The 25,154-nt window shown below is 38.5% G+C and overlaps 1 protein-coding gene across 3 annotated transcripts in view; it reads left to right on the top strand.

Annotated features, from left to right (window-relative positions):
* Positions 1–25,154, top strand: part of NTRK2 (neurotrophic receptor tyrosine kinase 2) — a 210,060-nt gene that overhangs the window by 94,293 nt on the left and 90,613 nt on the right. For 2 of the 3 annotated variants that reach the window (XM_065662822.1, XM_065662820.1), the window contains one exon: positions 90–3,460. The exons of the other annotated variant lie outside the window; for it this stretch is intronic. In XM_065662822.1, coding sequence (XP_065518894.1) covers positions 90–127 — 38 coding nt within the window. In that variant the 3' untranslated portion in view covers positions 128–3,460. Of the gene's footprint in view, positions 1–89; positions 3,461–25,154 lie in introns of those variants that run through there. 3 annotated transcript variants of the gene reach the window in all.

Genomic DNA, 25,154 nt, shown 5'->3' with positions numbered 1-25,154 from the left:
TATTCATTTGTGTTTGGACATTCTTATTAATTTGTCTGAGTTTTTTTTTAAAAAGCATGATTTCTCACATTTTATTTTGTTTCTTTTAGGTTTTGTTTTATTTCATAAGATCCCACTGGATGGGTAAATGAAATAAGGAAAAGATGAGAGAGGGGCTGTTGAGCTTGTTGAAGCTGTATGCTGCACATTAGGGAGTGGACAGTGTTCTTGCCCTGTGAAGTGCCACCACACTTGGACTTCTCTTTTAGACATTGTTTGGAGAACTGTAGAAGTACATTCAAATCAGTAGCTGGTTTTGCAAGAACAGGGTGAAGCCAAGGCCTGAGGCAGCTACAAAACTCAAGAAAGTCCAGATATAAGCTATCATACGCTTTTCTATTGCCTTGTCCCCACTGTGTCTTCCAAAATGACATTGAGATCAAATTACAATATACTGTTTCCTCTGTCAATTTTTTTCTGATGAACTTAACTGGAAAGATGTTGTTTATAAATAATATTTATCAAAGGTGAACTGCAAAGTTGCTTTTAGTTTTTATTGCATTAGTGGCTCTGCAAAACTTCAAATGCCTAATTAGAGTGTGTGTGTAAACTCACTGATTTCAGAGGGAATGCTCACATCCTTGAAGTTAAGTTCTTTTCAGGGTATGGCCTTCAATCCTGAAGCAGTAAATTGCAGAGCTGGCCCTGCAAATCTTATTTATGTATGTGGTTCCCCTGACTTTACCAGGAAGATGGACAGTATACAGACAGGTGGCAATACTGTTTGTTAGTGCATTTGGGTATTGAACCAGTGTCATCAGTTACAGATTCAGTTAGGTTGTGCTTATTCAATATAGCCCATAAGTTTGTGTGAGTGTACAAATCTTTAGCAGGTTGGAATGGGGATTCTGAGCCATGAGCAAGAATAACAACGCTATACGCTTAGTCCTTCAGACTGTATGCTTACAGGTGTATTTAACTGTTCATGTTTAACTGTGGAGTATACTTCAGAATATGTTTCAGCATACTTCAGAGTAGAGGCTGTTCTCTTCTGAGGAGAGTTATTATAACAGGTAAAACTAAGCAAAGACAATTTTGCAGGAGAAGGGACTGCATTTATATATAGTGCTAGACATTCACTTTCATGCTATTTAATTACCAAACCTTGAGTTTGTACTTCTATCTTTTCAGTTTAGGGAATCATTGTAAGAAAGATAAAGTTTTTAGTGTTTTAACTAAGAGTTAACTACAAAGATGAGCAGCAAAAAACTGGGATAGATGGTTACATTCCGATGCATTTTGGTTATATTTATGAGCTGTGTTTTGATTTTAATTCCATACAATTATAGTTAATAAAAAATGAAAGGAGTTTTTTCTCTTCTGTATGCGCTTTTCATTGGTTTTGCTATTTAATTTCATCCATTTTCACTCTTCCATTGAAACACTGTTGTCTTTCACTGTAGTCTCTTACAGCGTACATCATCCCTCTGTCAAGACAATACTGTCTTGACTCTTTTGCTTTATCTCTGTGTACTTACTTGCTTTATGCCTTTTAAGACACTCAGTGCTTCAGCTTTTTCCTTGTGTTTTTTTCAGTCTCTCACATCCAAGTTTCTTATTCCTGCTGTGCTCAAGTTTTGGAAATATCCTTATTAGTCAAGAAATGTCTATATTTGCATTCTTCTAGGCCTGTGTAGTGAGCTATATTCTTTCTCTTGCCACTGGCTAGGGAAAAGGAGTTGCAATTGCTAAAGTGCTTTCTTACCTTCTGCCAAATCTGTCCCAAAGATGTGTTCTTGTCCCCACATGAAAGAAGAGGATGGAACACAGAACTGAGAGTCGACTGATGACCTAGCAGTCATGGTGTTGCCCTGCACATACTGTGGTGATCTGGGGAGGGATGGCAGCAATTAAGGCTGTCCATCATAATTACTGTTTGATGTTAGACATCAACAAGTGTTGTGCCAGTCCTCAGAAACAATATTAGGAATGTCTGCGTTTTTTCCTTCTTAATTTAATTCTGTGTGGATACAGTCTTATTTTAGAGAGATACTAACTTTCTGTTCAGATTACTGTTTCTCTTTTAACTTTCCTTTAATTATTTTCTTCACATACTTCTTGCTTATGCATGCATCTTTCCTTCTATTAAAATAAGGTCTCATAACACTGAGCAGATTCTAAATCAATGGATAATTGTTTAGGTCAGCAATATTTGAACTGAAGTCAGCGGAGTTACATTAAATGTCAGTTGGATCATGAGCAGAGCTTGACCCAGTAGCCCAGATTCTAGTCTTCACTTTTGTTGGGACAACATCAGAATGTTTGTTGTGTATTCACAATTTATTGCCAAATAAATGAGGTGAGAATTTGAACCTTTTTTTTTTTTTTTTTTTGGAAGGGAAAAGGCAAACTTGCAGAGCTGGAATTTGGCAGTTAATTTTTGAAATATTTAATTTTTAAAGGTAGTTCTTTCTGATTCATAATATTTATATGCATAAATGTGCACAGTTATTGATTGGGGATTTTGCATAATTTTTTTGTAATTTATTGTGTAGCACTTTGCAGTTCATCTTTATGATATAGAGTAGGTTTGACCTTCAAATATTTCAGCATGTACTGACACAGTATTTTGGATTTTATGTAATCATGAAGATAACTTTAATAAACTACAACTGATTTATGCACCAGTGAAATATATATATATATTTATATATATATATAGTAGAATATCCTTCTTACATATTTTGTACTGTATCTTATATATTAGCCACTCAGTGCACTATTAGTTGACGCAGATATTCACAGAACTGTATGGATTACAGCATGTGATTTGTTGCTAATAATGTCTTAACGCAGATGTTTAATGATTGGTGGAAAAAGTCTATATGTTTCTAAATTGGTTTATTTTCAGTATGTGGACAGAGCCTCTTGAAGCTAACGGAGCTAGTTTTAACATGGCAATTATAGCGCCCACTAGCTCCTGTCTTTCAGCTTGAGTGTAAGTGACATTGCTTGTAACCGTAGAGATTCTGATCTGCCCAAATGGTATTGGTTTGCAAAGGGCTCCATTAATTATGAATTCTTGACCTCCTTAAAATAAACTGAGACTGAAACTAAGAGTCATTCAGGAACAATTAACATGGTAAAAGTTGCTGGACATCCAGGATTTGACATTAAAAAGCTTTTATATTGTTTCACTGAGCAATAAAAAAAGGCTATGAAATGTCTAAAGCCAGAGTTGCTGGTTTTTTTCACTGAAAAAAATGAAGATACGAAACTAAAATAAAAGCATATTTCTAATGTTCTGCTAGAAAGGGTTTATTTATCCTGGAATTTACTTTAAATTGACATTTAATATACTGGGGGCAGCAGACAGGGCCAGGAAAACCTGTGGACAGCTAGTTGGAAATAATTCTGTTTCAAATAGGTCTCTCAGGAATTGCTCTTTCTTTTTTGACTGCCAGCGGAAGCACTAGACATCTATTTTTTCCCTAGGGTGCAGCCAATTCATAAGCACAATTTTTCAAAGATTAAAACACTTACGTGAGCTTGCCATGTAGGAGTGACCATTAAACATCCTACTGGCTCTTTATGCAACAAAATTTATGCAAATGTCCAGTTTCTCAGTTGCTTCATCTGGCCATCCATGATAAATCCAAAATGGAATCATCAGCACGAAGACCAGCACTTTGTTTGCAGCTGTTTGAATGCTTAAAACTTGCAAATGGTTTGTAAAGTTGAAGCCATTACCAGACAAGTAAAAAAAAATGGATCCTTTCTGATATCTTCTGAATTCAGCCCTCTATTTTTGGTTACATATTTAACATTTGAAATAACTGGAAATTATTTTTAGTAATTTTTTTTCTTCATCTTCTTCCTTGTTATTCTCTCTGGTTTCTTCTTTTCCTTCTGATTTTCAGTTGTCCTGTCTTCTCTTCTGTTCCAGAGAGAACTTCATATCCTCCTTTGTGAGCTGTGGTAAGCTTTCTTCTCCACAGGGTACAAATATGCAGGATCTTTGAATATCCTTTCCATCATTATCTGATAGTACGAAATATTCCAGATTTTACTGTAGGCCCATGTTGTGCCAGATTTTGTCATCTGGCCTCCACAGCAAGAGTTTGTGGGTGTATTTGGAAGTATTTAGAGTTAGGAATATAGCATTATAGGGAGCACAGTACATTGGTACTGTTTATTTTATATGTTTCACAGCCCATTTCAGTGTCCCACTTCCATGGGTATGTGTATCCCCAGACTTTTGAAGCTGGCTTCCATTTGTTCTGTGTCTTTTTTGTACATACAATTAAATCTTTTGTGAAAATAGAAAATTACGCTTTAATTGGAAATAAATATAGCTGTTTAGTTACAAACAAACTTGTAGCTACACAAGCATGTAGACTGTTTGAGTGACCTTGTAGAAGATGTTACTGTCTTTTAACGAAACCTAAAGGTTAAGTGGCTAACTTATGTTCATCAAAAAAAGGTAGATCAAAAGAGATATAGACATGATACAGACATGACATATGCGTATAGTTTTAATAGCATCCTTCCACTATTAGCTATACTTCTGTGGCTGCATGGAGTGTGGTGGGTAACCGTGTGTGTCCTGGCCTGAAGTAGGGTTTCAGTCAGTGTAGATCCAAACTGCTTTCATTTTGAACAAGGCAATTCCCCTGCAGTTCCTGAAGTCAGCAATTCACAGCAGTGTTACTAAGCAGATTATGATTTAATATAGGAGGAAAATCCCCTCATCGCATCCACATTTTCACTGTAACTTTGTTCCTTGACTGGAATGACAAGAACAACTATATAGGATATCAGGGAACTATCTGATGTTCAAGCAAGTAGGGAGTGAAGTCAAGGCTTTGTTGTGATGGCTTTGATTTTTTGTTGACGGTAAGCAGTGTAGGGCTCATGCCTCAGGCATGTCCACAACACTGGAAAAAAAATCCTGATTTTTTCCTGATTTTTTGTTTTGGTTTGGTTTGGTTTGGTTTGCTTTTTAGCACAGCTATTTTAACTCATATTACTGTCTTTACTAGTGTGAGAGCGTAATTGGGCTGCCATGCTACTGCACAAACCTGAGACCAGAGTCTTTGGCAAATACATTTGAAACATATTCTCTGTGTTCCTTGTTCTTTCTTGGATATCAGGTTCAACTTAAAAACAGGAAGAGAGTCATTGTGTTGGTTTCAAAGTATAGAACGTATGCACTTTTTACTGAAATGTTTTTCACATGTTCAGAAAAGTAGTATTCTAAATGGTAAACAATGCCTCCTACCGTAACATAACCTCGTTAAAAATAAGTTTGCTGCAATCCATCAGCAAGCTGTGAATCTTTTATCTCTCTCTTCTAATTCTTCATGTTGCATCAGTTTTATATTTCCTGTAAACAACAGACAATCATTGTTTTTGTTCCCAAGTAATAGTTTAGACTATATTTACAAAAAATGTACTTGACTGATAAACTTACTTTTAACAGGCCAACAAGGTTTTATAATTCATTATCATTGCATTGTGTCTTTCACTCTCGGTAAATTGATTACATCTAGTATTTCGTTAGTTATTGTGCAGTGTATTGGAAGATCTTGGAGGTCGTCACCTTTTATCTGCTGATATAAATGTACTTATTGTTGCTTTTGTTTTCTGATAAACAGTGAGATTCAACTCCTTAATTATTTTTTTAGAGCATCTTGAATGGTTACCCTATTTAAAAAATGCCTTCCCCCACCTGCTTATAATAGCTTTATTTGTATTTAATTTAATTTAAATATATGTGTTTAGCATATACATTTGATTTAGAATTTAGATCAGATGTATTTAGACCAAATGACTAAATTCGGCTGTTTGCCATAAGCAAAACCAGCAAGTTTTATATGTCAGGGCATGCTTCATCTAGTCAGAACTTAAAATAGAAAAAGTTGGTTGGTTGAATACCCAAGTAAGCTGTGCTGATTTTCCAAACTATTTTGAGGAAACATCAGTGCTGTGATTTGAAGGGTGTGTTTGGTTTGTGACTTCTGTTTGTTTGCCTGGACCATCTGGATTTCTTGACAGACCTAATGAAACAGTGCACAAAAATGTTGGAATTGTTATGTTGCAGTTTAAGTGCAAGGTTTTGGGGTTTTTTTTGCTTTTTAGTAAGGCATGTCATATTTTCCCATAAATTTAATTGCTGTATTTGGACTACGGCAGATGCGGATATTGCGTTACGTGTTTATTTTCTTGCTTCTGAAATGTTTGGTCACATTTTTCTCTTCTGGAAACTCACCACATTTCCAAGTCTTGTACCAAATCTGCTTTGTACGCCCACAGGGAATTTTGAATTTTTCACCTATTAGCAGAATTGCGATGTTACGTAGTGTATTTTATATGTATGCTTTTTTATTATCATTCTATAAAATATGCCTTTGGAACCAATTTGATGTATCCTCACTATTTAGAAGAAAGATTCTCTTTTTCTAAGATGAGCTTTCAGTGAGACTTGCTATTATAGGCAATTTGTGATATTCTGTAAGCTGGTAGATACAGTTATTATAAAGAAAATATTCAAACAATATTAAATATTAGATTCATTAAAGTTCTTTGCCAAGTAGAACATTTTTAAATTGTGATGTATTGGATATTTTTTTGAGTGGTAGCAAGCTTGCCATTGAAATATTCTAGTAAGGATTTGCAGCCTCAGCAGGACAAGAAGTTATCTAGGAAGAGCAATCAAAAAAACAAAGCTAAGTAAAGGCAAAAATTAAAACAGCTGTGTACACTGCACAGAAAATTATGAAGTCAACAAGATAAAATGCAACATAAATTCTTCATGTTCTTGATAATTTAAATTAGAGTAAAATGCAAAACAGTGGTTCATTTTTTAATGAGCACAAATTGTAACTTAACAGTATTCTTGTAGATGTCTTTATTTGGTTCTTTTAAATGAGATAAAAATACAAAGAGCTTGTATTGGATATTTGTAACTTGAGAAATTTGTATTTCACAGAATCACAGAATCACAGAATCCCAAGGGTTGGAAGGGACCTAAAAAGATCATCTAGTCCAACCCCCCTGCAAGAGCAGGGTAACCTACAGTACATCACACAGGAACTTGTCCAGGCGGGCCTTGAATATCTCCAGTGTAGGAGACTCCACAACCCCCCTGGGCAACCTGTTCCAGTGCTCTGTCACTCTTACAGTAAAGAAGTTCTTCCTGATGTTAACGTGGAACTTCCTATGCTCCAGTTTACACCCATTGCCCCTTGTCCTATCACTGGATATCACTGAAAAAAGCCTAGCTCCATCATCCTGACACCTACCCTTTACATATTTGTAAACATTGATGAGGTCACCCCTCCATCAAATTTCTCCATTAACATACTGCAAGAATAAAAAGTTACTTTCGTAGGTTAGTTTATATTTCCATTACCATTTTAAAAGTAAAATTAATTTAAAGATCACCTTTCAGGTTTAGTAATTGGTGTTTCTTCCTATATTATGTTAATAATCAGTCTCTGAAGCACAAATGTAGAGCACATAATAAGCAGATCTTTGTATATTGCAGTTTCGTGAGAATGCTTGCAAAAAGTCACAAAATTCTGGTTTCTGATATTTAGATAATTCTATCGAAAGACCTTTTGGGCAATGCATTTTATCTATAAAAAGCAAATGCAGTGTGTATGTTTCTAAAGTAAGTGTTCTCTAGCTATCTTGTTGAAGGTGACAGATACTTTAGATTTAAGTGGGCCTGTTTTGTTTTGCTTCTGTGTTGCTATCCAGAGCTCTAGGACTTTCATCATCAGCGCAGTGTTAACAATAAAGGAGCCAGATGTCATTAAGATCTGTAAACAGAGAATGGGGTTTCAACTAAAATAATCCCCTCAAAAACTTAGAACTGTGGTTTACAGTGTGTGATCAAAAAAAAAAAAGGGGGGGGTAAAGAGAACAGAAAAGTGCATTTGAAACAGAGATGAAAATTCACTTTGATTGAAGTTCTAGTTTGGTGCACAAGTTGAAACTGTATTTAACATGAATGGCCTGGTCTTGTAGTTGAAACCCAGTAATTTAAAAACCACTTGTTTTATTTATGCAATTTGCTTTTCTACTGTGGTTTCCCAATTCAGTTTATTCCCATTGTTACATTATTACGATGCCATTACTGTGTCTTCATTTTTCATTGTAGTAAACTTCAGATACATGCCAACTGTAATCAGTAAAATCCCAAATAGTATTTCAAAAGAAATTAGAATATGAATGTGACAGTGTCTTTCATAACCCCATTTACTTTTTCGACATATAAGTGCTGTGCTGTTTGCACATCCAGAAGAAGCAGTGTATTCAACTGCTGTTCTAGCCATGACACCTTCCCAAGAAAGCTGATACGCAAAATGAAAATATGCAAGTTTGTGTTGGGAGCACACATTGATGGCACCACAGATCATATTTCCTCAATAACTCTTAATAGCAAATAGTAGGTATGAGAAGTTACAAGAATAAACACTGATGAAATTCTTTGTGGCCTGATGGGCAACTGTTTGTGCAGTTTCTTAATTATTAGTGTGATCCCACAGAAGAGTCACCGTATTTTTCCCTGGGAAGGCTTTAGCAAAATTTTAGTGTCTACAGCATTGAAATGGATGATACCTCGGAAATAGATGTGTCATCTGTGCCCCAGAGAACATGATCCAAGTAAACAGCTAATTCTATATAAACCTTTGAGTCATGGATAGGTTGTGTTTCTTGTCGTTCCAGAAGACATCCCGGCATAGATCTTGATGCCTAAACCAGAATTCTCCTTTCTTTTTCTAAAGATAAATGCCATAAAACCAATTCTAATGCTTCCTCAAGAGACCTAGCATGCTCGTAAGTTAGGTCACACTTTTCTGCCCCAAATTGTGCAGAAGGAAGGAAGGTCAATAGGGCTAGCAATGTCAGAAATTCCTGGTGCACTTGTACCTAATTAATACATAGTCATAAGCTGGTTCACTTGTGTTGAGTATCTTCAGATTCCTAGGAAAAATCTAAGGGCTGTATATACCTGTACTATTAGAGCAAAAGGTAGAGTCTCAGTAAGTCTAAGGTTTGTGGAAGAAAACATTTCCATTAAGACTGTCATTTTCATTCAGATTAAAAACAATGTATATTGCCTTAAACATGAGAGACAAAAGTTAAAATTATGAAAGTATATCATAGAATCATAGAATAGTTAGGGTTGGAAAGGACCTCAAGATCATCTAGTTACACCCCCCCTGCCATAGGCAGGGACACCTCACACTAAACCATCCCACACAAGGCTTCATCCAACCTGGTCTTGAACACTGCCAGGGATGGAGCACTCACAACCCCCCTGGGCAACCAATTCCAGTACCTCACCACCCCAACAGGAAAAATTTCCTCCTTATATCCAATCTAAACTTCCCCTGTTTAAGTTTTAACCCGTTACCCCTTGTCCTGTCACTACAGCCCCTGACGAAGAGTCCCTCCCCAGCATCCCTATAGGCCCCCTTCAGGTACTGGAAGGCTGCTATGAGGTCTCCACGCAGCCTTCTCTTCTCCAGGCTGAACAGCCCCAACTTCCTCAGCCTATCTTCATACGGGAGGTGCTCCAGTCCCCTGATCATCCTCGTGGTCCTCCTCTGGACTTGTTCCAGCAGTTCCATGTCCTTTTTATGTTGAGGACACCAGAACTGCACACAATACTCCAGGTGAGGTCTCACAAGAGCAGAGTAGAGGGGCAGGATCACCTCCTTCGACCTGCTGGTCACGCTCCTTTTGATGCAGCCCAGGATATCAGTGTTGGCTTCCTCATGGTAAGCCCATCTTGTTGATTTTTCTGCTGATGTCAAGTGATTAGATGAAAGACTTAAGTAGCTAGTTTCTTTCTTTATCTTTTATAACCAAGAGTAATTTTTTGGTGGTCTGAGATACTAGCTCTGCGTTGTAATATAGCTGTCTCCCTGTCTTTGTGAAGCCTTGTCTTCTGGGTACCAAGTAGCCCAGTGATAGACAGCTCAGTCCCTGGTGGGTCTTGTGAAGGCTTCTGCCAACCAAGCAGTAATTCTTTGTTATTACTAATTGCTCAGCTGTTTCATTCTTCAATACATGTAATGTTTTCTAAATATGACTTAAATAAGCAACTTTGCATTTGTTTGCTATGACAGTATGAATCAAAATCAGGTAAGTTCACTGTGAGTGGCCTGACCATTTCCTTTCTCCAGTAACAACCAGGCATTTGAGGTACCGCTTTTGAAGCAGAATGTGAAGACACCAGCTTTACACTTGCTGGGTGGTTTAACAGGTTACCTTTTCCTGTATGTCAGCACTGGTTTTCTTTTGGAATTTGGCATAAGCTCTTTCCAGGTAAAGAGTCACACTTTATCACTCTTCATCATTGTGTGAAAAAAAGTGTGAAGGGCCACGTACCTCTTCAAGAGGAAGGCAAAGATTTATAACTGCTTTTTCTTTCTAAAGAGGATGCCAAGTTTCCATTCCCTGCTGCAACTTCACATTTTGTTGGAATTCAAATGTATATATAATCCTGTTGCTGTTGAACTCCACTACCCTGGAACACAGGTGAAGTTGTTAACCTGTGGTTAGAAGGTGATGGCATTGCCTCTGGGGGCAGTTGTTCCTAACTGTGGGGCTCTAACATTTTTCGCTTCTGGGTTCTGGATTCAACTTTTCCCATGGTGAGAGCAGCTATAACCAGTGGTGATTTGTAGATGGCCTACATGATAGCAGTTTGATCAGTGGTTGCCAAGGGAAAGGTACTTGTGGCAGGAAGGGGCAACCTTTGGCAGATGAAACAGCGGCTGAGGACTGATGACGGGGAGACTGAGTTATCCTGTCATCGGTCTAATTACAAAGGGTTTGATCATCTTTAGGAGGGGAGTGGAAATTCCAAAAAACAACAGGTATTTTTTTCTCCATTTGGAGACATGCATGTCTTGCTTTGGGTGCCATAAATCAGGCTACTGTGAGATTTATTAAATACAGAATATAAATGTGATTTTAACTTTCTGTGCATGTTGCAAGATGCAAAGAGTCTGTGCAGATGCTTGCCTGGTTACGCTAGAGTCCTGGCTCTGACCTGTGACTAAACATAGCACTGTATTCCCCTACAGAATAGATCAGGGGCATTTATTCATTTGAGATTTTTGTCACCACTGCAGTTACGGACATAAGAAAATGTGCATATATATGCAGTCCTGCTTTGAGTCACAACCTTCTCTTACAAAATAATTTTATCTGCTTTCAGCATTCTAGGGAGGACTGTTAGTGTACAACATTAAATTGTCTGAGTGATGTGTAACTGCTTTTGTTAGTATTCTGAAACTTTTTATCATTGTCACCTGCACATCACAATTGCAAGTGCACAGCTTGTGCAGCCTGATTTTCCCATCTTTCCTTGCATTGAGTTTCTGTTTATGCTGTATGACTGTAAAATGCTAACAGATCAGTCTGTCCAGCAGTGAATAATTCTGCATGGGATGCAAACCCACAAGCTACTCAAAATCAGTAGAGACTGAGAAAGGTATGAGCCAGATCCTTTAACTAATTCACATCAACTAAGAGCCCATGTTAAATATTTGCCATTTGTAAGTACTACTACTACATAAGAATGGTAAATTTTCAAGCTTGAAATTCATTGTGAATATTTATAGGAGTAAACATCTCAGGTCTTGCCAAGCATTTAACATAAAAAAGAAATGCCAACAAAATGAAGCAATGCAATTTTAATTCCAAAACAGTAAGGTTTTTGTGGTGCTTAATCCATAATAACCAGACTCTGTGCAGGATCTGTATTTATCTGTAGTTTCATTTTTTTTCTATAAAATGATCTTTTAGGAGATCATGTAGGTGTAAAATAATGCTATATATTACAGTTTTAGTCATGTGTTACTATCAGAATGAACAGTATTGAACTAGTAGTATTGAATGAGTTTATGTATGCTATATACTTTGAAACTTGCTTCAGAACCCAGATCAGTGAGTTTAATTCAATAGGGCTAGCTTATTTTAAATTCAGGACCCCAGTGTCTTTATGCTGGTGTTTGAATCATTAGTATTCTCTTGGTCTTTATTTTGCAAGTCATAGTGGTCCCTAAACATACATTTTTTTATTATTATAAGAAATATCTGTTGAATGTGAATATTAGTTATTTTTTTAACAATAATTACTTGGCAGTTTGAAATCAAATTGGTGCCAGATGGTATTGGTAGTGATAGAAAATGTCAGAAATCTGCTGTAATCATATTCTTAAAAATGAATTTTCATTAAAAAAAATACAGCTGTAGTGAGATTCTATGTTATTCTTGCTTTCTTATAAAAGTTCAAACGGGTGAGTAGCTCAGGACTTAATTTTTGCTTCATTTTGCAGGCTGGTTAGATAACTTAGCTGTTTCCAGATGTAGTATCTTCATTCCCTGGGTTTTACTACCACATCATGAAAATATGGAGAAATTGGCTGCAAAAGTAAGAAAAGTTGTTACTATCTTAACAAACCAAATTCTAATGCCTCTAGAAACTGTATTGTAGAACACCATTCCAACCACTCAATAAACTGTGCACAGCCAGGTACCCCCTTGGGATAATGGGCTTTTCTCGTTACTGATGTGGTCCACCTGCCCCTCGCAGAAGCCTTGTGAAGCTGTTACATGTTGGCTGCTTCCTGCCATCTTTTTAGTGAGGTGTCATCTCTGTGGCACAAAGCCCAGCTTAAAGCCTCCCAAAAGGGGTGTGTGCTCAGGCATGCTCCCATTACTGGAATAGCACAGATAATGTAGATGGCTTCAGTGCTGTTTGCTAAGGATACAGGTTTGCTTCTTTGCTCCTTTCCTGCTTCTTCTTGGTCCTTAAAGAGGAGGAGGGAAGGGAGATACTGCAGGAGGGATTCACTTCTGTTGGCTGCCAGCCCAGCGTTAAGCACTCTCCAGCAAGCTGGCTTGTCCGCCTCGCATCTATCCCTCCTCTGCCAGTCCACGTGACTGCATGAGTGAAAGATAAAAGACCAAATTCTTGCTAATTTTAACAATCCCAGCAGCACCATAATGAAAACCTAACTCCGTAGCTTTTACATTTCTGGTAGCATGCAGCAAATTGTACCGTCTTTAATCCTCTCCCTGGCAAAACTCCCACTGACTGCAGTGGGAGTTTTGTCTGAGCATGACCAGAGTTGGAATTTCAGGTTTTGGTCCTATATTAATTTCTCAGCAAGAAAGAGAAACGGATTTTATAGATTTTCAGTTAAACATTAGGAAGACATGAAACTGTCATTCTCTGTAATGTAGTGGTACAAATATGGGCAATTACCTTTTGGCATTGCCTCTTGAGAATAATACAGATCTATTACTTTAACCCATTCCTAACATAATTCATGTGCAGCCATATATTACAGATGCTGCCTTTCAGTGACACAACTAAGTGCCACAGCAGCATAAGACTTCATTTGCCAAAAAGGTTATCATTATTCTTAATACAAAGACAGCAGTACTGATTCCACTGGCGTTAAAAGGGATTTTGCACCGTTGTCATTTTAATAAATTACTCTAAGTCGATATGAAGATGAAGGGCTATTGCTGTTTCACTTTTTCTGTTTATACGGTTTTATGTTTCATGTTTGGTTTCACTCTTTCACCCTGTCCCCAGATTTGTTTTTCTCTACATTTTTGCCAACTAGCCAGTTGGAGCTCAGCATGTTATTTTAGGTAAAAAAAAAAAAAAAAAAAAAAAAAATAAATCTAAAGACTGTGAAAATAAAAACCTTTCAGCTTACTGAAATTAATGTATAAATGTGAGGACTCCAAAGAATGAAATACTAACGGATTATGTTCCTGCACTGAAGTCCAATTCTTGGTTATTTATTATTGGTGTGTTTGAAGCTAGGGTGTTCATTTTTCATGCACATAGGAAATGCACATATCTGACTTTTGAAGTCTGGTCCTTTGAGACCTATTTGTATGTGACCATTGTAGGCTCCAGTTTTCAGTTTAGCCCGGTGCAGGAGGCTTGTGGTTGTGTGCAGTTTGGGGCTTTTTGCAGTCTCTGAAGACAAGGTTATTTTTGCAAATCTGTTCGAAGATACAGTAATTAAGGCAGTTCATATGGTTTTCTACTTCAATTGGTGATAATGTTATACACGTGTTCATTACTTTCATACAGAATTATAAACCCATGTTATTCTGTTTTGTAGTATTTGCTTCTAATGGTGGTCAGGAATAAGGCTATTTTATTAGCTTCCTTTAGCAGTTCGTTTTTGAGAGTATTTAATGTCTATGCAAATCTGTTCTGATAAATCTGTTGCTAAGAAACAGCCGTGACTGAATTTTTGGTAGAAGAGGAAGTTACACTGAGAATAAATGAGTGTCACCCTATAATACTTAAGTTTAGTAAGCACTAATGGTATTTAGTTCATACATAGAAATTACATCACTGGAGGTGATGTCGACAAAATGTGGGAACTGAATATTACAAGGCAATGAAAAGATAGTTAACAAATCCAGTGAAATCTTAGAAAAAGAGAGGATAGGAGAGCAAGATGATCAAGAGTGAATCAGTTAAGAAGAGAGAGGCAAAACTCTTCATAAAGGAAGGAGTGGGTAAATAAGCAGCGGAAGCACATCAGAAAAAAGCCAGGGGAGGATACTTGGTAAAGTATTCAGAAGCTGAAGAAGAAGCAGAAGTAATGTATGGAAATATTATGTGCAGCATCCAGAAAAAAAAATATAAACTTTTTTTTTTTTTTTATTTAAAGCCCTGCAGAATAGAAACAGTGATGCTTTAAATGTTTTAGCAAAACCTCATTGTGGGTTCGTGACCATTGTGGGTTCGTGACCATTGTGGGTTTGTGACCGGTTTCACAATACATCCGTTTTCAAGTCCGCTGCAGCAAAACTGCCAGAGTTCGGTTTGTAGTGTGGCGGGATGGCTGAGCTAGCTGGTACAGTGCAAACAGCTTTGAGTGGGGGCATTTTCCTGCTTGCCACGGAGGCAGTTTCAAGGAAAGCTGGCCTTAGAAGGAGAAGGGAGGAGTTTCCAGCAGTTGAGGCATCATGTGGCAGGGAGGAGGAGCTATCTCTAAATGGCAGTAGAGGATGAACGTATGCAGGCAAGACAGTCAATTCGTACAGCTAATCCTATAGTTTGTGAGTGATGCTGCAGGGACAGAATTTTGTCATGTTGCCTTTCTATCTGTGAGTGACATTTGCTTCTCTGCAGTAATATTTAGATCTGCATTTTGAGTGTGTAAGGCTTCACTGCCTTTGGAATCATGATTAGGGAAAGAATGGTGTTATTCAGGGAGAATTCGGAATCTTTGATTTGAAGGTATATTGGCAGGGATATTCCTCCAAACTTTCTATTCAGCTCCTTCCCATCTCTGAAGGTGAACTGATTTTTAAATAATGTCCAAAAGATCTAATCGAGCATAATTCAGAAGTCTATACCTGTGGAAATTGAAAGTGATTAGTGGAAAGCAGTTGTTTTTGTTTTCGTTATGTTTTCTCACACAAAACCACCAGCTGCTAGAGCGAGTCTGTTTCTAAGATTATTCCACTTTGAAGAGTATGGCAGATGTTTCACCTGGGTATCACAAGAATTTCTAGGGACACGTTTGCTGAGCACCAAAAATCTTCCCAGAAGAAAGTTCTGGCCAGTCTCTTGCCAACCAGCGAAGGTTGTTGATCTCTCTTGGAAGGCTAGGGAATTGTACAGTTGCCGATTGCTTTAGGGATGGGGGCTATAGAGAAAGCCACTGAAATGGTTGCTGTGGCAGAGACACAAAAGGAATCTGTTTGTTGCTAAGTAATGTAATATAAATTGGAATAAAATGTCAGGTGGAAAAGTAAGCTGTCTCTAGCTTTGTGTTCACTGAGGGCCAGTTTTGGATTGTGTCTTCTGTGCTGAAGCCTTCTGCACTTCCAGCAGCCCTCTTTCTTCCAAGACCAGCTACTGCCTTCAGAGTGTGTGGAAAGTTTGGGCCATGAGGACCCAAAACCTGTCCAGCCAAGGAGAGAGTGAATTACTTGACAAGAAAGAGATGATACAGTGTTAGTTCACCATTTTCCCATGCCATCCTTTTCAGGTGTAGGTAGGCCTTTGAATTTTGTTTATAAATCCTATTTTCAAGGATAAGGAATGTTTGGAGATGAAAATAAGTCAGCTCAAGTCAGTACAAGTCCAAGAAAGCATTAGCTGGGCTGCAAGATTAGCTCAGTGAGAGCTGAGTAAACAGCACAACTAGATTTCTGCAGATGTTGTTTATAATTTGAGCATGATGTTTGGGTTGATTGTGTGTAATCATTCAGTTTTGCTTCTTTGCAGATTGTCACGTTTAAGGTTAGCCAGTGCAGCTGTAAGTGAAAAATGAATTGGAAGCTGTTATGCTGGAATGCTTGTTGAGAACAAATTGAGAGGTATATTTCAATCTAGGACAGTGTTGACTTCATAATTCATGCAATTTTGGAGGCCTGTAAGAATCTTCTCCTAACAGAAAGTGAGAAATGGTAGAAGAATTTGTGTTACAGTGTCAGGTAGTTAACACTTCCTCTGATGAAAACTGTTCAGAAAGAATTAAAATAAATTGTACATAAAGAATGCAATTACATAATGTGTGTTCTAGTAGAGTAACCCACTGTAGACTGTGAATTGCTACATCACTGATGTGCTTCTCACCCAACTAAATGTATATTGATTCTGCAGCCTGGAAAAGTAACTGCTAATGCTGGGCATTTGTTGAGTTACAGATCTTATACGGTTCTGAACAGACAAAAATTAATATTTGAAGGACCCGAAGTGATCTCCGTAAGACCACTCGAGGTGGTAAACCTGTATCAACTACACCTCTATCTTTTCCAGCAGCTACTTTCCTGATGTGACTTCAAAATCTCCAGAAACAGAGATTTCTGAGTCTTGTATGAGCAATTGCAGTGCCTGAGGATGTTCTCCTAACATTTTACCTCAGTTTTTCTTGATGCACTTCTGTCATGCAACTTTTCATTGCTATCCATTATAGGCATGAAATAAAGATTGTTCCCTTCCATTGGAAGGCTATCCTTGTGTACCTTCTCAGACCTCTATTGAGAATAAAAAAGAAAAAAACCCAGTTCTTCAGATTTAAATATGTTTCACGAGTACTTATTGACTTTTCCTTATCATGTTCTCAGCTGATTTGCTTGGATTGAAGAGGTCTGTAGATAATATCCCTGTGTTCCCAAGAAATAATCAGGGAAGATTTAAAGAAGGGAAATAGTTATTAATGTGTTGCAACATAATACAAGTCTAGTATGAAGGAACATTTCTCCACAATCTAGTGTATCTGCCATATCATCTAACCATGTCCAGCTAAACAGAATTTGGAAAATTATTGACGCTGGCTATTCCAAATAGCTTTGTTGTTCTCTCAAATAAAGACTGGCTGCCAAAACAGCATGGGGAAACTTATGTTGCTTCTGTACACATTGCATTAATCTTCTAGACAACAGAGGACATCATTCCCAGCACTAGGAATGGGAATGCTAACATTTAGCTTATCTTGAGAAGTGTGCAGAGGAGTGATTGTTAATTAATTAGTTTTTTAATTAAATTAAAAGCAACAAAGATTTAATTTGGGGTAAATTTTTCTTTTTTACTTGATGCCAACAAGCATATGCCAGCTGATCTTTTTTTCCTACTCTGGTAATTTTTCACTGTAGCATTTTTGAAGAACTGTAATTTTCCCCATTTTTCTGAGATATCCAAACCTGCACGTGGCTATAATGAATGCTCTTGGTGATTAATAATTTTTTCTTTCTTTCTTTCACATGTTCTGCTGCCTTGTATCCTTACTTCTCTGGCTTACATATTTGTATTGATTAATATACTACATCACTGCTAGATTTTTGTGTTAGGTCTATGTTTCATTTGACTACCAATAATGAGAGGCCATAATTCTTCATTCTTTATGATAGGGCACAGCATGTGAGCTGCAGATACTGTAAACATGTCCATGAAGCAGTGGCAGCTGTATAGCTACCATTTATCCTATAGTTGAAGGAGGGCTGTAAGGGCATCGTGATTCGACAGTCAAGGCTGGTAGTCCTTTGCATGGTCATGAGCACCTGCAACGCTGGGCAGATTAAGGAGCCTTGCAGAGCTCCTTCTGTTGCCTCCAAATGGGGAATAATAGTAGCACATACCTCACAGAGGATGAACTGTGAGGATTTATTGGTAATGGTGCTTAAGAATTTGAAGATGCATACCAGATTGCAGTTCTGAGATCTATTACACAAATGACCCCCATTCTGGCCAAAAGGAGAAAGAAATTGGCAAACTTTGTACCACAGGCTGGGGCTTTGGTGATGGCATCCCTGGAGAGGTAGCCCTGGAGTGAGGCAGGGGCAGAGGGGATTCATGGCCCCTCTAGTCTGTCAGACAGTACTAGCAAATCCAGTACATATTAGAGACCTCATCCTTTTTCCTACAGGCTTTTGCAGTGCTGCAAAGGAGATTTCTTGGGTGAACTGTTTGGCCAGTCTGTCCCAGCCCTAGGTACTTGTGTCTTATTCCCTGTGATGTGCAGGTTTCATGGCTGTTGGGGAGTGACATGTGTTATGAAGGGGTCCCTTAAGTCATCCTAGGGAGTCCTCCCTGTTTGGAAAAACTCCCTTGCAGAAAATGTGACCTCTGGAATGCTCTAGGCTTGTATGCAAAGGGATGTGTGAATGTGTGCATACAGGGTAGTATAGATGAGGTTGTGAGAGGAAAGGCAGCTGAAAGGAACTGACTGGGATTTTTCCACAATCATGCTCCAGAATAAAACTGAAGCAAACAAATATGCAGCTGTGACTCTTAGATTCAAAACCACAGTAAAAAAGGCTTGATGAAATACTTGAGTGGCTAAAATCTGTGCTCAGTCATTGCAAAGGAAATTACCCTGGTTGCGTGTTTGTTGCTCTCTAGAGGAGTTACGTATTTGAAATAAATTTTCCCAGGAAAAGGAACATGCATTTCAGGGGAAAGGCGTTTTGACACCTAGCAACACTGAAAAGTTGGTACTGTAAAGCTGAATAACGTACCTATTATTTCATTAGACTTAAGGGTAATCATTACTTAAATTATTCTATGTAGGAAAGAAAATAATCTGCTAATGTAAATTACTTGTTCTATATGAAAGTGATACAATGATAACAACACAATTTAGTGTTCTTGTGAAGCTGCAACAAATGAGAAAAGACAAAACATTGGTTTTTCACATGAAAACAAAAGCAGACCCTTGGATTCTTGGACCCAAACATTACGTCAAAGTGATGTGGTTTTGTCATGATTTTCAAACAAATGTCTCCACTTTGTTTTGCAATGGTTGTAAATTAACAGACTTCTAAGGGCTACTCCTTGAGTTTAAACCTTTATTTTCAGCCATTCACTGCTGCAAGAGACCTCTGAGGAGTTCCCTTCCTTCTGTTATTGAGAGATTGTTAGAAGTGCATGCTGGCAGGGAACGGAGGCATTTGTCTGCTGGGTGCAGGGAAGTTCTCCAGCACTCTGCTCTCCTTCCTCTGACTTCCTGGGAGCATGCTCTTGGATGGGAACTGAGCTTCTTGGGCAGTGTCAGAAAGTTTTCCTTATCTCATATATCAAGAAGCAGCAGAATACAAGCTTAAACAAGCACTGGTGGGTGCAAATCAGTTAAACAGATTAATGATACCTGTCAAAAGATGTGAAATTATTTATCCTCTGAACACCCAAGCCTGGCAAGTCTTAGTTTTCTGAGTCACAGACTTAATGTCTACAATGTGGTTTTTGGCTCAGTGTGCTGCACTGGTATAGGACATGCACTGTTTGAGCTGTGTGCTTCAGGAGGATGGACTTTGGTATCATGTTGCTTGGGGTGATCTTATTCTTGTGTTTTCTGCACCACAAACAAAGGAGGATTAACCCCATCATTAACCATTTCACAACTGAGCATGACAGTGACTGTTGAGATGATTTCGCTGACACTGATGGCTGTTTCCTTGGGAAATGGCAGGGATGGGGATATGAGACAAGAAGGCCCAGTGGGCAGGTGGAGAGAGGCAATAAATGCTATTGCTCTGCACAACTGAACTGCTGGGAAAGCATAGGAGCACCTTGCCTTGTGCTTTCTCTCATTAATAGCATCAGCAGCTGCAGAGCAAAGGCCATCATTTTAATAAGCCCACTCTAGGTTTGCAGAATAATCTGACTTTAGTTTGAATAGCTCCACCAAGCAGAGTGAAATGCAACTCGTTTATCTTTGGGAAGCTTATTCAGCCAGCTTTGAATTTTTTTCCTCGTGTTCTATTTATGTCTTATAATTCAATTCCCTGTATTCAGCATGCAGCATTTTAAGAGACCAATAATATAAAATAATGTTTCCATAATTGCATTACTTTCTATTATGCTGGGCTCTCTTATCCAGTCTAATAGAATTGCATAAACATGATTTGATATCACAGTTGCATACATTTGTGGAACTTAAGAGCGCAAAGGAATATTCAAAATTAAAGCTTATAGAACCTTAATTAGAAAAAGTGTATCAAACCGTAATTAATGAGTTGTCTTCTAGAGGGAGTGAAAGATAAGACAACGATTCAGGAGTTAAGCTAAAAAGATGTCTGTTCTGGTAAGAAAGCTGCATCTTAGCTCAGTAACAGGAAAAATTAAATATCTGCTCTTGCTGAAGCATAAAACTTACCTTTTAGTTATGAATCTATAGAATCTATAGCAAATATGGGAGTCTCATGGGAAAAGAAATCTTCTGTAATTACTTTTATAGAACAAGGTATTTAACTAGTGAAAAAATATACCCCTCCCAAAAGGAAAAAGAGACAAGATTTAGTGTGGTCTTGAAATCCAGCAGAGGTGATGCTGACTGTGAGACATGTCCTGCTTTTGACTTGCTGTGCTATTACTGTGTCCCTGAACAGACTGCTCCCTGTTCCAAGAGGAAGTAAGAAAAGCCAGGGCTAGTGAAAGGTCAGTTGAGAAATCTTGCTAGTAGTCAACATCATTTTTCATGGAAGGAGCAATAGCTGTTAAAATATCGCAGCACAAAATCATCTCTATAAATCCCTTTTAGCTGAGCTGCCTCACAAGACTTGACTAAGCAGATGCATCGCTGTACCTAACACATCTCCAGCACAAACCTTAAATCAGCTGTTCTTTACTTATTACTTCTGTTGTTTCCCACTGGGCCTGAGCCATTAGTAGTAACTTCAGGTGTAACTGGAGTGATGTGTGACAAATGAAAGTGTGTTGCAAGGAGGACACAGGATATTGTAGCCTCCAGAAGATCTTGGTAGAGCCTGGAGAGCAAACATGCAGAATAGGTTGCTTAATATCTTTCACACTGTAGGTGGAGGGAGAAGTAGATGGACACAGCGCTTGCCTGCCACCATCTAAACTGAAGGCTGAATATGTGCTTGCAAGGCCAAGCCACATTCAAACAAAAGCAATGTGCTCTTTCTGATTCTGGATTTGAGAGCCTCTCTTTTTTTTTTTTTTTTTTTTTTTTTGCCTGAGCCTGCATATCTGAGTCATGCCAGTATCCACTTTGGGACATTTTCTGTACTTTGGTATACGGGGAGGTCATGTGGATTATTCCAGCGGCAGCTGACAGGTGTGTTGCCACAGCCAACTACCTACATGTTAGCAGAAGTCTGAAATTATGTGTGCATGTTAAAACTGCAATAACTGCAATGGCAATACAAGCAGCAGGAAAATCTGTGTTTTATAATCATGAAACTCTGTCTCCTGGCCAGAAATAGCAGCAGACCTTGAAAACAGTTTTATTAAATTTTGCTTCTAAACCTAAGGAAACTCACATTTATTGGAACCACTGAGGTAAAGGACAGTGCATACCTGCAATGTTGAAGAGGTAGCACAGAAGTGAGTTATGTTTCAGAGAGGGGTGTTGGCACTAGTGAAGGCAAATCATGACCCACCCAGTGTTTGATTGTCTCCAGTTTTCTGTGGGATGTGCAGTAAGGGAAGTTTGCTGTTCTGGCTGTCCCATACCACATGCTGAAGATAATTCACAGCCTAGGTGTGGGAGGTATTTTGGCTTTATTGTACCTTGTCAGTTTCAAATATAATTTGTTTTCTTACATGTCACCACTTTTTCAGAGCTCTGCTGGGTTTTATACACAGAAGGAATTCTTCTTGGGCCTATGTGGTGCAGAATGACACCGCCTAGGTGGTGGTGGGACAGGCTTTTAGCTCAAAATCAAAGAGAGGAGAAATTTAGCCCTGCAGTGTACAGCTCTCCTGTTTTTTCTCCAGGGCTTCCATTTCTCATGTGTCTCTGAATTCTATCTTTCTAAGATAAGAAAGACAGTCTAAAAATGAAATCAAGTGGAGATGTTGGGTAGCACATTTGAAGGTGGAAAAGATCTCTGGAGTTTTCTTAAAAGCTCAACCTGACTGTGAGTCAGATATTGGCAATAGCTAATGGCTGTTGACAACCCATGATTTTCACTTCCGCAGAAGATGTTTTGTCTAAAATTTTCAGATTTCAGGCGTGAAACGAACAGCAGATTTCATGAAAACCAGACTCAGTGGTAAGTTACTGAGGGTGATTATCATACTCATTCTGCATTTGACAAGTAAATCAATGACCCCATTTTGTGTGGATGAAACCCTACTTTAAGGTGCTTTAAGAAATTAACCTTCATTTTGACCTCAGCGCATATGCAGAAAAAGGCAGCTCTAGCTTCTTGTCAGACCAGGTGATGGCCTCACCTTGCATCCCAAAAGATGGTTTTGCATTACTAGAAAATCAGTCGTAGCCAGCCGTAGTGCTGGCTTGTAACTGTAATGTGGCTTAGTGCATTCAAAAAATTCAAAGTAACTTTATGTTAAGTGGGCAGTCTGGCAAATAAGCAAGTCGGGGAACAGTTTATGTACCAGTTTGCTTATGTTGACAAAAAGATCCCAGCAAAAGGGAAGTTTGGAAGAATGTGAGCTCAACACAAAAATTTCCATCTGTTGAGTTCTCATTGTCTTAATTAGAGAGGAAATATACAGGACATAGGATTTTTGAACCCAAACAACTACTTCCAAAGACGATTGCGTGGGCTGATTACTTGTAATAAGTGAGAGGGATCACTAAGTGACACAGCACAAGGTTTCCAGAGTTGAATTTTTCCTAAACTGTTTCATACTACCAGGAATTGCTTTGGAAATCACCTCATTTTCCAGGTTTTCCTCACTTACATCAAGGAGCTGAATATACTTAGAGCCTGCTTCATACCACATGGAAGACTAGTTTTTACAAGTTAGCCTAATTGAGTAAATAGATTTACAGAACAATTGTCTACTTTTCACCTACAGCACTTTGTGGTTTATACTGATTGAAAAAATAATCCACTATGCAAAATTGGGTCTTGGAGTAGTGAAGAAATGATTTGATGAACAGAATGAGTTTCTATTCATTATCCCACTTTAACGCCTTGAAATGATAATGGTCATTTTACCCTGCCATCAGGGCATGTGTGGTGGAAGCAATGACAAAAACTCTTCCTTCTTTGCAGCAGAGAACAGCAGGGCTGAAAAGGACATTCCTCAGTTAAATTACAGAGCCATTTGCTCTAAGATGAGGGATTTAACCCTCATACTAAACCTATATCAGTAGAAAAAGACTTTATTTTTACAAGACAATGTGTAGTTGTCAGCCTGCTTTTTTGTGTCCATTAGCTTGACAATCAGAAGGTTTAGAGGCGTAAAAATTATGTCTGTCAAAATAGAATGGAGTTTTAAATGGGTTTGCACTCTGATGCTTCTGAACACAACTCTCATGCACCTGAAAAATGTGCTGTCACTTCATGTAAGTATCTTGTGTGCCATCTGAGGGACCGTTTCTCACAGTTTATTAGGCTCTGTACTTCATTAGAGAAATCACCACCACCAACTCTTAATCCTGGCAGCTTTCCTAGTAGAATCAGTCATTTGAGGATCTGGGTGATCAGTAATGGCAAAACCAGCCTTGGTATTAGCATTTCAGTTTATAAATTGCAGAGATCTAGGCTTCACTTACATTTGTCAACAGTGAGTTTCCTGTGAAGTGCAAGGTATTTGAAAAATTACGTCTAATGTTTCAGGCCAGAGAGGGAAGTACTTTTTCAAATTATGAGAACATTTCTCTCATGCACCATTAAACCAACTAGGGAGAAAGGAAAGGAGTGGGCGCACACTTGAGTCTCTAAGGTTGAATAGCCACATGCCAAATTATTTAAGTTTTATTCCTGTGAGCCATACCATGTGATGATAAAGTGTTTTTCTTAATGATACAGTGAGCCACAAAACAGTAAGAGTTTCTTTTCTGTAAAGCTGCCCTCTCTTGGCTGCTGTGTCTGGGACTGTATTAGTACTCATCTTCTTCCTTAACTCTGTGTGTGCTGTGGTGGATCCTGCCTATCTTCTTGCAGGTCCTCAATGCTGTGTGTACAGGACCTGCTGCTATTCTCGTTCTCTCTTCCCTTCCCACCCCCCATCTCCCTGCAGACACAGATAATATCTACATGGGGAGTTGCTCAGCTCTGTCTTTCCTCTGCACTGTTCCTTCTGTCCAACCTAAAACTCAGCTTGGGGGGCTCCAACATTTTGCAATGGGGTGACTGGTGACCCAGAGTAAACACAGCTTTTAGTCTTCCCTTCTTTGAGGGGCAGCTGTCACTGCTGCCCACAGGCTAAACACAGGTGCCATCTGAGGATACCATTCCAGAATAGGCACTTGCAGAGGGTGAATTTTGCCATCTGTTTCCAGCATTGCCTTTGGTTGTTACAGTTAAAAGATGTGAATGCTACCCCAAAACAGCTGGTTAACATGGATGGCAAACAAAGTGAAATGTGACATGTGTGAGCTCTGCTGTCTCTTCACTCGGGAGATTAGGCAAAGTGTTGTTGCTGCTAAATGGTGATTTTGGTTTTCTTTGAATACTGGATGTAAACTGGAAGATGTAATGTGGAATTTAAATGGCAGGTTTAGTTGGCAAGAGTGCAGATGTCATTTGTGCTGATCTTGTTGTCAGATCAAAGGCCCCTGCAGATCACAGAAGCGGGACACTGTTAAACAGGACTCTTTTTAGGAGGTTTTATCTCTGTGTCACTTTCATTAAAAATATAAAGTGCAGAGTGAAAACAAAACAAAAACTAACACTGAATTACTGATAAAAATAGACCTCTTTCTGGAAGGTGA

This window comes from Lathamus discolor, chromosome Z (assembly GCF_037157495.1).
Source record: "Lathamus discolor isolate bLatDis1 chromosome Z, bLatDis1.hap1, whole genome shotgun sequence".
In the NCBI taxonomy this organism is placed as follows: domain Eukaryota; kingdom Metazoa; phylum Chordata; class Aves; order Psittaciformes; family Psittacidae; genus Lathamus; species Lathamus discolor.
Note: the sequence above shows the minus strand (reverse complement) of the source record. Positions and strands in the feature narration are given on the sequence as shown.